We start from the raw sequence: 12,074 nt of genomic DNA, 5'->3' as shown, positions 1-12,074 counted from the left end.
ACATAAAGTCACACTCCCTCCACCATTGGCAGCACTTCTTCGTGCCTTCAGGGTGATGATATCATATTTGAGGAGAGCTTGTATTTGGCATATCCACTATTCACATTTCTTTTGGAAGCTTATTCATATGAGAAAGCAATACCCAAATCCTTGCAGAAGTTGCCAGTGGTCGATGTCACTTTACTTTACGAATCGGGCTTCGATACTAAGGGCCTTTACACACTACCTCATCAAGCCTTTGTTATAGGGGCGCGGTGCCACATTGAAAGAGATTATTGGATCCACCAAAAAAGGGGGGTGGACAAAGTTGGGCAGTAAAGACCCCCCCACCCAAGAGCATGGGCAGGGTTTTACATAGTTGAAGGCATTTATTGCATGGGGCTTGAACCTACAATACCTTGCCACATACGGCTTGGGATCCCCGCCCTCCAAAAGGGAAACAAGGTGAATCGGATTCAAAGGGCCGACCCAACGAGGAGCAGAGATGAATGATCAAAAGAAGAATGATGCTTAACAAGGAGGCAATCTGAGCACCACAAAATGAAGACTCCAAATAATTAGAGAGGAAAAAGATTTTTTTCGTTTTCAAGATTGAAACTCGTTCCTAAGACCAGAGAAGGCCAAAAATAGGGGGGGGGGAGATGTACGAGACAGCTTTTAAATGATGCCCAATTGCATGTCTCCACGTGGAAGGTGACGTGTGTGTGAAGGGTACGTGAGAACCGAGGTGAAAGCAGGAAGGGGTTAAGTTAATTGAGAGAAAACAGGGAATACTAATCTCATGGAAGGTACTAATAATTGTGGGGGATTTGAGAGGGAAGATATTGAGGGAGGAGGAACAAGGGTTGTGCTTGCAGCGCCTCCATTCATCGTCATCGTCATCATTATCTGCACTATCTTCACCCTTCACCTTCATCGCCTTGCATCCCAACTGCAAAGTTATATTCCCCGTCATCAAATTCTGTTTAGGTTCCTGCTCTCTTGATCGTTCGCTACAACCCTAGCTTTTCCCGGCAGATTTTCTGTCCTGCTTCCTCTCGCCTCGAAATCACCAGCTCCTGGTTCTTCTTTCTGGCTTGCAATTGCTTCTCGTGTTTGCTGCTCATCCCTGCAGGCCCTCGAGTTTCTTGTGGTGCTCGAGTGCGGACTCAAAACCTCTGGCTCGAAGCGCAATCTTGCAAATATATTTGCTTGAGGCAAACCTTTTTTGGTGCTTCATTTGGTTGTTGTGGCATAGCTTTGGATCGCGCAGTACATCGTCGCCGGTCCAGTGACCAAGTGGGGGCAAATTTAGGCTTATTTTCAGAACGTACGTCTGTCTGTCTGTCTGTCTCTCTCTCGTATGCAGGAGTGCTAGAATCTGGACACAAAGTGGTTAATAGAATGCTCGAGACGCTATTTGTGCTATGCGATCCTTCTTTTTTGCTGAATTCGTCAAGCCTTTCTACTTGAACCCTATTCAGGACAGCTCAGGAAGCCAGAAAGGGGGCGGGAAAAAGTTGAATTTTGCGTTCGACGAACGAACTTTCATGCAAGGGTCGTATTTTCACGCGTCCATCCCAGTGTTCGTCTTGGTATCGTTTGCACATGCACATTGGAACTGCAGCTGAAGGATGAAGGACGATGGCTTCGTGTCACCCCCAATTTCTAGAGCAACGGCGGGTTCCGCCTTGCTCTTGACGTGATTTGTGCTGCTTCACGAAAAGCATGGAAGGCCTAAACAGATGTGCATTGGGCAGCGGCAGAAAATTGCTTGAAGGGGAGCGCGTTGAGGTATTTTGATTATTTTGTTCCGACTGCCTGCCCTTATTTTCTACGCATTTTGTTGGTCTCGCCTCGATCGTCTCGTGGGAGGGACATGCTAGACGAAGACATTGTTTACACGGGTCGTCTCCCGTTTATTTTTATGGTTATTGTAATGGTAACCTCTGAAGTGCCAGCCTTTGCATGTCCACGCTCTTTCTAGCCTCAGAAGGCCACATTTTAACCGCCAGTCTTGGATTTTCCTTCTGAGTTGCAACAATTGCTCTCACTATAAGTCGCTGTCATGTCGGGAGCATGCATCTGCGTCTCGCAAGGCATTATGCAAGGATTTAACACTTCGTTTGCGTTCTGTTGCAGGTCCGACAGAAAGAGAAGGGACTTCGAGGCTCCTGGCACTCTGGAGTGGTAGTGCAAGTGAAATATGGCCGCAGAATCGTGGAATACGATGAATTACTTACGTTGGATGGCATCAACAAGTTACGAGAATCAATTCCGCTTTACGAGGATATAAGGTCTCAATCTTCTGCCTTAAGAGAGAGGAACGGTAGTCCAGCTGAGCGAAGCAATCGTGGCTTTATCAGGCCTACACCACCTCCATGTCTCTTACCTGCGCCTGAAAACTGGACTAAAGGTCTTCTAGTGGACGCTTTTTACGACGATGCTTGGTGGGAAGGCATTCTTCTGGACGATGTTCGATCAGGTTATGAAAACGAAAAGGTGAGGATCTTGTTCCCAGAGGAAGGTGATGATCTGCGAACTTCTTTGAGAAGCGTAAGACTTTCGCAGGAGTGGGATGAGGCTACGGGACGGTGGGCATTGCGTGGTCATTGGGCAGTGTTTAATGAAAATGGAAGGATTGATTTCACTTCCCTTAAGCAGATATGGAGGCAAACTAGGAGTTCGTTGAAGGAGCTTTGGCGGCAGAAAAGATGTGATGGTAGAGGGGACTCGTGGAAGGAAGAGCAGAAACTTGATGCACGGTCACAGAGCAAGCATGATTTGTGCAGGGGAGTCGAGGGGCCAGGTAATTGTGGGAATGTGGATCAAGGCAAGGTACCTCTGGCTGAGGAGGAGAACTCCAATGTATTAGTGGATGGCAATGGCACAACGTTAACGGCTCAGCAGTCGTCAGAGATTGAATGTTTACGTTGTCCTCTCTCTGACGATGGGCAGCTCGTCAGTGTCCGTTATGATAGCTTTCTGGATCAATCAGACCAAGCAATGCCAAGGGCAAAGGATCATTCTGATTCTCCTACTCTGATCCTTCCCTCTCAAACTGGAAATGAAGTTGTTACACCATTGACATCCGGAAAGCAAAGAGATGGTTCGAATGTTTCTCTTTCTCAGGCACGCTTGCAGACTGATGCTGCAGTTGGCCAGGTGGCCACCCGAGAGAAGCGGACTGTCTTGAATCAATTCTTCAAGAAGAAACCTGAACGTAGAAAAGGTTCCGATAAAAGAAAGAGTGCCCTCTCCAGAAAATCTGCAAAAGCTAGACTTAGAGGGATAGACAAAACTAGGGTTAGGCTTACAAGGAGTTCGCTGGCTTTTCATCAGAACAGTGGCAGGCCTTTAAGATCTAGAGTGAGCAAGCTGGTCAGACGAAACTCGCAGCATGCCACAGCAGGCCACAAATTACCCCTTGGTGGTGACGGAGGCAGGACTGAAAATACCAGTGATGGTAGTAAGCAGTCTGAAAACAAAAGTGACGATTTCTATCCGAGGACAGGCATTGCCACCTGGTTGTCTCAGTATGCGGGTAGTATTGAAGTGCAGGAAACTGATTCCAGAGGTGATGAAGCATCTTTGCCAGGAAACTCCAATGAAGTTAAAAGTTTGGTCAAGCATGCCCGTTTATCAGCCAAAAAGTTTCTTCTCGATGCTGGATGGAAGGTTGAAATTCGAGTCCGTTCTCACTCATCGCACTCTCACATATGGAAGAAAGAACCCGTATACGTGTCACCCAGTGGATCTAGGTACTTCTCTTTGGCATCAGCATGCAGGGCATGGAAGAAGCTTCAAAACCTGTCAACCTGTTTCAGGGAAGGTACAAGTATGGCATCAAAACTTCTGAATACATACAACATTGCTGAAAGTTTTATGCGCCTCAGGAAGCCTTACACACGACAAATGAAAGCAGAGATAGTTGCGGGAGAAAAGCTTGAATCTTCTCACAATTTTACAAAGGTCCCACAGGATATGAATCCTCAGAATCTGCTTTCAGGCAAAAGTAACTTTGGTTCTCTTTACCAAAAGGGAAGTCATCGTACCTTTCAAGAAGGGGAGTTGGGATTCAAAAACTCTCTGGGTGTAATTGAGGAAAGTTCTGTACAACCATTAAGGGTTAAGAGGAGTGTGTTAAGCCCTTGTGTAGAGAAGGTCAGTAAAAGGAAGCATAGTGAGTTGGACAGCTTCTGTTCTACAGAATCAAGGTGCAAGAGGAGTAAGACTACTCTGAAAAAGACAAACCTTTTACAGGATTGCAAGGCTAGTCGTCATCGAGGGGGTTGTCGAATGCAGGTTCTTCTCTCGCCTCCTGGAAGAGCTAAGGACTCATCTTTTGCGCAAGACAGTGCAGAACCATCTCATTTCAGGAAGTCCACTGTGCTCTCTTGGCTGATAGATAAGGGAATTTTGATCGAGAATGAATCTGTGTGCTATCTTAGTAGGAAGGATGGACATGTAATGAAGAAGGGGCAGGTAACTCGTGAGGGAGTTCTGTGTAATTGTTGCAAGGACGTTTTCACTTTGTCAAATTTTGAACTCCATGCGGGAAGTAAGCTTCACCGACCCAGTGCAAACATATTTCTGACTGATGGGAGGTCTATTTCAGAATGTCAGATGCAAGCTTGTGCCCTTCAGGATGCCAAAGAGAAGAAGGAAGGTTTTATTGATAGTAGTGATGATACTTGCGGTGTGTGTGGGGATGGTGGAGAGTTGATTCTTTGCGATCACTGTCCATCAACATTTCATGCCGACTGCATTGGGCTGCAGGTGAGGATGACTATTTTAATTTATGGGTGGGGTTTTCTACATTACGCATGGGATATCAGTGATTTTAACTCATTTGGCTCTTCAGGGGTTTGCTTTGTTACCCATGGGATATCAGTAACTTTAAACTCGTTTGGCTTGGACTAGTTTTTGCACATTATGAATGGGATATCAGTCATTTTAACTCATTTGGCTCTTCAGGGGTTTGCTTTGTTACCCATGGGATATCAGTAACTTTAAACTCGTTTGGCTTGGACTAGTGTTTGCAAAAACCATCGTCTATGGTTTGGTTGTTAATAACGTGTTCACTTTGGTCAGCATAGTAACTTTTTTAGAATCATGAGCAGTATTTCTGCTGGAATTGTGTGAATACAGGTCATTCCCGAAGGGGATTGGTATTGCCCTAGATGCTCCTGTGGTGCATGTGGGGTCAACCAGCTTGCGGGAGATGTAAATAAAACAATGCTTCGGTGTGCTCAATGTGAGCTTGAATGTAAGTGCTTGCCTGTGTTTCGAAGTGGTCCAAAGGTGGAGAGTGTTCTTTGTTTAGAAGATTTTGGTTCAGGAATGAGCTGTAACATTATAGAGTTTTGCAGACCATCTTGCTTGTGTACATGTGCATGGCATTCTTAAATCTGACCGAGCTTCAAGAAAGACCTGGTTCTGTGGCCGCTGTTGTGAAGAGGTATATTTTGCCTTGCCTGCTCTGTTGCCTTATAGGTTAAGGTTAGCGTGCAAGTTATATCCAAGCACAAGAAATGTGTTTTTTCTTGTGTCACACAGATCTTCACAGGGCTGCGAGGACGAGTTGGTATATCAAATCCTATTGAAAAGGGTCTCTCCTGGACATTATTGAGATCGATGAAAAGAGATCATGGGATTACACCCTCAAGTTTTGAAGTTATAGCTGAGCACAACAGCAAACTTTCGGTAGCACATGGCGTAATGCAAGAGTGTTTTGTCCCTATGATTGATCCTCGCACAAAAGTAGATCTCATATCTCAAGCTTTGTACAATAGAAGGTGAGTTCAAATTGTATATTTCTGCACTTAGCAAAGTGTGTGAGCCGCTTCATTTTATTGTCATTCTTGATGGAATGTACATGGATACGTCAGAAGGTAGCAGCCTGTTTATGAAAAATCTAATTTGTAGGATTGGATATATTCTAGCCTTGTGAAGGTATATATGGAAGGTAGCAGGCTGTTTTGCAGCTCTGTGATTCTGTCTTTTGAACTTCTGTACACAGACGCAAGGTTCAATTTATGTACATGAACATCTTTTTGAATCCAGGTGGATTGGCTCAAGCATGTGTGTGTCTTCTTGCTTGTCCTGCATGTGTACTTCTGCAATATTGGAATTTACAATTAAGCTTGACATTTCTCTTAGAAATGAGAACTGGTCGAGGATTTAGGCTTATTTTGAAGTGTGTGGCTTTCCCCAACCGCAGGTCCAAGGTGACTAGACTTAACTATAGTGGCTTTTACACGATGCTTTTGGAAAGAGGGGACGAGGTTATATCAGTAGCAACAATCAGGTCTGCACTCTTTCTGACCATCTCACAAATGGCCCCTCCACAGACGCCTCTAGAAAGTCCATGTTAAACTTTATTTGTAATGGATCTTTACATATGTTCTTTTTGATGTTCCTCTTGTAGGGTGCATGGGATCAGGCTTGCAGAGATGCCTCTTGTTGGTACTCGATATCAATATCGCCGTCAAGGCATGTGCCGGCGCTTGATGCATGCGATTGAAGAGGTTGTTTTGATTACTTTTTAGTTGCTACTACTGGCAAGTTATTCATTAACTTTGTCCTTGCAAGGACGAATTTTGGTATAAAAGTTCTTTTACTTGTAATTGTGCAGATGTTGACGAGCATAGGGGTGGAGAAATTGATTCTACCGGCAGTCCCTGAGTTACTTCAGACTTGGATTGGTGCATTTGGTTTTCAACACATGAACTTGTCAGACATCCGTGAACTCAGTAAACTTAACTTAATGACATTTCCTGGGACTACCCTTCTTCAGAAACATTTGCAAATAAATGTTCATGAGATTGGTACTTCCATGACAATTGGCAGCTCGTCATACAAATTTGAGGGAGGTTTTCCAGCTACTGTGGATGCCTCCGTGGGTCTAGTAGCTTGTTTAACAAATCCAACAAATGCTGCTTTAGAAAGCACTCCAAATGACAGTAAGACACTTACAATTGAGAAAATGGAGCCTCTAGACAAGAGCCATCATTCTTGTGTAGAAAGCTTCATAAACTTACAAGGTGGAATGCAGCCGTGTTTGCAAGATGGTCAACAAACGCCAGCTGTGGTAGAAATTATAGAGGGTCATGTGAATACTTCTTTAAACAGAGGAAGATTGAAAGGTCGAAATAAGTGCAGATCTCATTGTGAAGGGTATGTGTCTATTCTCTCTTCTTCCTGACCTCCTTGTACAGCTTGTGGCGCTTAGAGCATACAGCATGAACGAATTGCATTGGTAAAAGGTTTTATAGAGTAATGATGGGAGACGACAGAGGCAGAGAAACTGAACGGGTTGGAGGCGACGAAGGGGCAGAGAGGGGCAAGGGAATGAAATGGTAGTTATGCACACAATGTTATAGTGAATATACAGCTCTAAATAGCTGTCTTATGAATAGTCGTGTTCTCATTTGAGCTTGTGCTGTCATGCTTCTGTAAAATCAGAGGGCAGTCAATCCTGCTCCCTGTCCAAAGTATCCAATTGTCTTTCCCTATGTTCCATCACACCATCTCCTTGTGGCTTAGCCACTTTTCTTTTCCCGCCCTGAAAAAAGGACTTCTATAGTATGAACAAAACCTGCAAGAGCAAGCTCAAGGCAGAAAAACATCATGCAAGCATGAAAAAGAGCACCCTAGAAGGGGCTGATAAAAAGCTCTTCAGAGCGAATAGGAAAGAAACCAAGGCTGGCTTAGAAACTTTTGCTTTGATGCCACCATCAATAATTTGTTTCAAGTATTCTCATACCGCTTTGGATTACAAAATGAGAGCCTTATAACTTTTAGTTATTCTGTCTTTTGGTATTGCGCCCCCCCCCCCCCCCCCCCGCCCCCCCTCCCCCTCCTCGGCCTGTTCCCCTTCTAGCATATGGTTGCTTTTCTCTTTCAAGAAGTTGTCACATGCCTCCTAAGTATCCAAAAAAGAAATCTGAGTAATTTGGACTACCTTTTGATTAGCCTTCTCCTTTAGTGCTAGCCTTCGTCATGGCTGAGTCTGCCCTTTACCTTCGGAGTACTGGCAGAAACTCAGTACAAAGACTTTGTATAAATGGGTGCTCAAGTATGTGTGGGTGTGTGGATTTGTATGTGTGAGAGCATATGTTTATACTATGGTCTACACCCATTGTTACGCGCTGATGACATCAGTAGGGATGTCATATTAGCTAGTCCTTGCTATGCGTGATGGCTTGTTTTTAGAGGATGAGTTTGGGCATGTTCGTGGACTCATCTAGATATATGCTTCTGTCGTATTAGTGCACATGCCAATTTTCACCTTGTGAAGTTTTTGTCCATGTTGCAGCTTGCTGGTTTTGCGATAATTCTTTCTATCTTAAGTGGTGCATTGCCCTATCAGCTAGATTTAGATGCTCATTTGGGAGAGACTAAAATGAAATCGTTAGTCTTCACAAGCAGTTGAAGAGATTTTGGACTACCTTTCGATTAGCTCTCCTTTAGTGCTACCCTTCGTCATGGCTGAGTTTGCCCTTCACCTCTGGAATGCCGATAGAAACTCAGTCTGAAGACTTTGTATAAATGGATGCTCAAGTATGTGTTGGTCTGTGAATTTGTATGTGTGAGAGCATATGTTTATATTATGGTCTACACCTAGTGGTTGGCTAACCCGCTGTTCATGAAACTGTACAAACAAAGACTAGGACCCTCACCCAATGACATGGTTATGTTGTTCAGGTAAATCTTTTGATCAGCTAGTTTATCCTAGAGTGACTCACTTGGATGACAGGTGATTTGAAAGGTAACTTCTTAAACTCAGTTCATCCAGTGCTTTGGATTTAGCACGGGATAGGAACACTGAGTACTATTAAATTTTAAACTCTTGCAATGTCTTATTTCTATCAATACCTGCCCTATCATTTTACATAAGCTTAGCCAAGTTAGGCGTTTTATAGATGATTTATTTGTACTAGATGTTCCTAACTTTCAAGACTTTATGTACAAAGACACTTGTGCTTTTGGAGAAGGAATCTACACTTCAAGGGGGGATTCTTGTGTTTTCTTAGATCTTAGACTTTCTCAATCTACCATAGGATTAGAGGTTGATATTTACGATAAAGGTGAACAACCTGAATATGGTGGTTTACACATTATAAAAATGCCTCACATTGACTCAAAACATTTTTGATTTGGCAAAATATGGAGTCGTTTCTTCCCCATTCCATAGATTTTTCCCTCTTTGTACAACTAAGGAGTCTTTTATCACTCTCAAAGACCTTGAACTACTGCAGAGAATGCTCATAGGTAGTCGACTACACAGCAGCAGCAATAAAGGGCTGTTTTTGGCGATGAAAACTGCCACATGTACATATGCGTCTTGAATGAAGCGCCGGCCAGCAAGCTGTCAGGCCGTCAAGGCCACCTAGAGCTCCAAAATGCACACGCAGGCTGAGCAGAGAAGAAGAGGCGGTTGCCTATGTAGAAGGCATAATAGAGGCGAAATGAGCTGAAAGGAAGAGATAGCTAGAGGGGGAAATGAGCCCTTGTCCCGAGAGCGTGACTTTTGGTGCATGCATGTTGGGCTGCATGTGGGCAGGTGCCTGGGAATACAAGGAGCGAGGTCAAGGGTTGCTTGATGTGCTAGAACCCCAAGCATTTGTGCCTTAGGGGCAAATGTAAGGTCTAGGGCCAAGAGGGGCCCAAAGAACCTTAGAAATTGAAGTTTGTCATTGGTTTGATCCCACTAGAGGAGGCAAGGGGCAAATGAGCTCTAAGTTGGTCATTGGTGTTGACCATCTAGGGCTCAGGGCCAAATTAAAGCCCCTAGGGGAAAACCAAGATGTGGGTTGCCAAGTGGCATGCCCGTGCAAAACTATTTTGGCTAGGAGGACCTTGGAAGCATCCAGGCAAGGAAAATGGACGGAAGTTGACGGGATCACAGGGATTAAAAGCAAGCTTGGGTTGCTGGTACGAATTTCGGACGGGTACGAACTGTTGCGCAGGAGCTGCGCGCACTACTACGGCTGCACGGGTTGGTACGGAATGCTGGTTGCTGTTTCGTACAATTGTACGGTCGATCACTGCCGGTTGCTGACGTTCCGTACAAATGTATGGTTGATTACTGCTGTTGCTGTGTATAAGGGACCACTATGACTACGAGTACGAGGTTAAGGACTATGTGTATGGAATACACAGAGGCAATGAACATCTGAGCAGACTGTACGGATGCTCATGTCTGAGGTGAGATGTACGGACAGCTGCGCTTGTGTACTGACAACGGTGAATGGAGAGTTAGGCTTGTCTTTTAGTTGCTTTGTATGGGCTCGTGGAGGTTGCCTTGGGTTGTGTTCACAGGCAGGAGAGCCAAGGTTGTACGAGCAACATGGTTAGAAATCTCTCCGTGTGTATGCATTAGCTCGTGATTGAGCTTTGTTTGAGCTCCGAGCTGGTTAAAAGTTCACTGATGCTTAACAGTGATTGCATTGGTTTGTGAACTGTGTTTGGAGAGGTCTAGTTGGCAGAGTGATCCACTGTGGATTTCACAGTTCAAATTCATGCTTCTGAAGTTTGTGGGCAGGCCAGTTATGCTCTCACCCAATTGCTTGGGTATCTCAGTGAGGCTGTGGCAGTTTGGGGAGTTTTGTGACCCCGTTTGGGTTGCTAGCAACAATTCCGGGTTCTTATGCAGGTGTTTGCATTGATGTGGATGCCTGTTGTCACTGCTGTGTGAGAGCAGGGCCCAGCAGGGCCAGTGTTTGGGATACTGATGCATACTCAAAGATCGAATTCATAGTGAATCCTATTTGCTGGCTTTGATTGGTAACATGTTCCGTGTGGGAATATGTTTTTGGTTTCTCCATTTGATTGGTCACATGCATGCAGGTGTTGCTAGGCAGATGGCACATCTTTGATACAGCATCATTTGGAATGGGAAGTATCCCTGGAGCCTCGAGATGGAATGGTACAGGTGTGACTGCCATAGTGTTTGCTGTATTGTGATGCTAGATCTCTTATGGGAAACAAGTTATTGTATCAGGATATGTGCGACGCATAGGGTGAGAGACTATAGGTAGTGGTAGTCCTGGACAGTGGAGAAAGTTTGTGTATGCTTTCTTGTTCTGCTTTTCTGCTTTTGAGCAGATAGACGGCTAATTGGGCACTAATGACAGCTATGGGGTTTGAGTGGTTGAGTGGGCTATTAGAAACAGTTCCGTCCTGAGTGCAATCAATTTGGAAAAGAGATGGATGCCTTTTGCCAGGTTTAGTGAGAGCAATGAACAGGAGAGGCTTTGCAGGGTATGTGGATGCCTAGTGGGAAGTGGAATGCCCCAGATGCAAGAAAGAATGTATCCTTTGTATAACTTGGATTCAGGGCCTCTCACTTAATTAAAGAAATACCGAAAGGGGTGCCAAGGTTTGAATGTGAAAGCATTGGCTGGTTATTTGTAGTGCTACTGCCCTTTGTTTTTATTGAAGCCCAGTTTCATGGTTCCGTTGCCGGGACATCACCTACTTCCTGAAGGGGGTTCGTCCGTGGTTGCTTTGGTGAGGAGACATCACCATCTTCTTTAAGGAGGTGAGCGTGTGGTTGTGTCTGGTGCAGGTATTGCTTGCTGTAATCGTATTGCAGCAAGGAGAATTCAGCAAGTATGCCACATATTGATGAGGATTGGGATAGCAGACAGGAGTCCTCCCAAGATGGACAATCTTGTTTGAGGGAGCTTCTGTTGAAGATGACCAGAATGCTGATAGGCAGCTATATGGACCTATGCCATTAAATGGACAGCCAATAGCTATGACAAATGGACAGGGTGCTCCATTGCAACTGTTTATTCATAGTTCTGGTGTTGATTTGCATGGCCAAGGCAATGGTTTTCACCGTGCAAATCAGGGACAGCAAGTCATTCCGCACCCGACAGTGCATCCATGATATTTTGGTGGTGGTTCAATGTTTCAAACAGTGGCTAGCCAAGTTGGAAATGGCCAAGGAATGCTTGGAAATCACCCTATTGGTTTTCAGCCTAGAATGCAAGGGTTGATGCTTGGCATGCAGCCAGGAATGCAAAATGGAATGCATAGCATTATGGGATTTCCTGTAGGCATGCTTTGTATGCAAGGCATTG

The 12,074-nt window shown here is 44.7% G+C and overlaps 1 protein-coding gene across 2 annotated transcripts in view; it reads left to right on the top strand.

Annotated features, from left to right (window-relative positions):
• The first annotated feature begins 841 nt into the window (after positions 1 to 841).
• The window catches only part of LOC147886976 (uncharacterized), a 69,825-nt gene continuing 58,592 nt past the window's right edge, over positions 842 to 12,074 (top strand). For both annotated transcript variants that reach the window (XM_087394962.1, XM_087394961.1), the window contains exons 1-8: positions 842 to 1,773; positions 2,122 to 4,758; positions 5,131 to 5,248; positions 5,352 to 5,440; positions 5,539 to 5,777; positions 6,203 to 6,289; positions 6,410 to 6,509; positions 6,617 to 7,158. In XM_087394962.1, coding sequence (XP_087251088.1) covers positions 1,708 to 1,773; positions 2,122 to 4,758; positions 5,131 to 5,248; positions 5,352 to 5,440; positions 5,539 to 5,777; positions 6,203 to 6,289; positions 6,410 to 6,509; positions 6,617 to 7,158 — 3,878 coding nt within the window. In that variant the 5' untranslated portion in view covers positions 842 to 1,707. The remainder of the gene's footprint in view (positions 1,774 to 2,121; positions 4,759 to 5,130; positions 5,249 to 5,351; positions 5,441 to 5,538; positions 5,778 to 6,202; positions 6,290 to 6,409; positions 6,510 to 6,616; positions 7,159 to 12,074) is intronic.

Source organism: Dipteris shenzhenensis, chromosome 23, assembly GCF_047967505.1.
Source record: "Dipteris shenzhenensis isolate YYH24624 ecotype China chromosome 23, Dip_SZ_1.0, whole genome shotgun sequence".
NCBI lineage: Eukaryota > Viridiplantae > Streptophyta > Polypodiopsida > Gleicheniales > Dipteridaceae > Dipteris > Dipteris shenzhenensis.
Note: the sequence above shows the minus strand (reverse complement) of the source record. Positions and strands in the feature narration are given on the sequence as shown.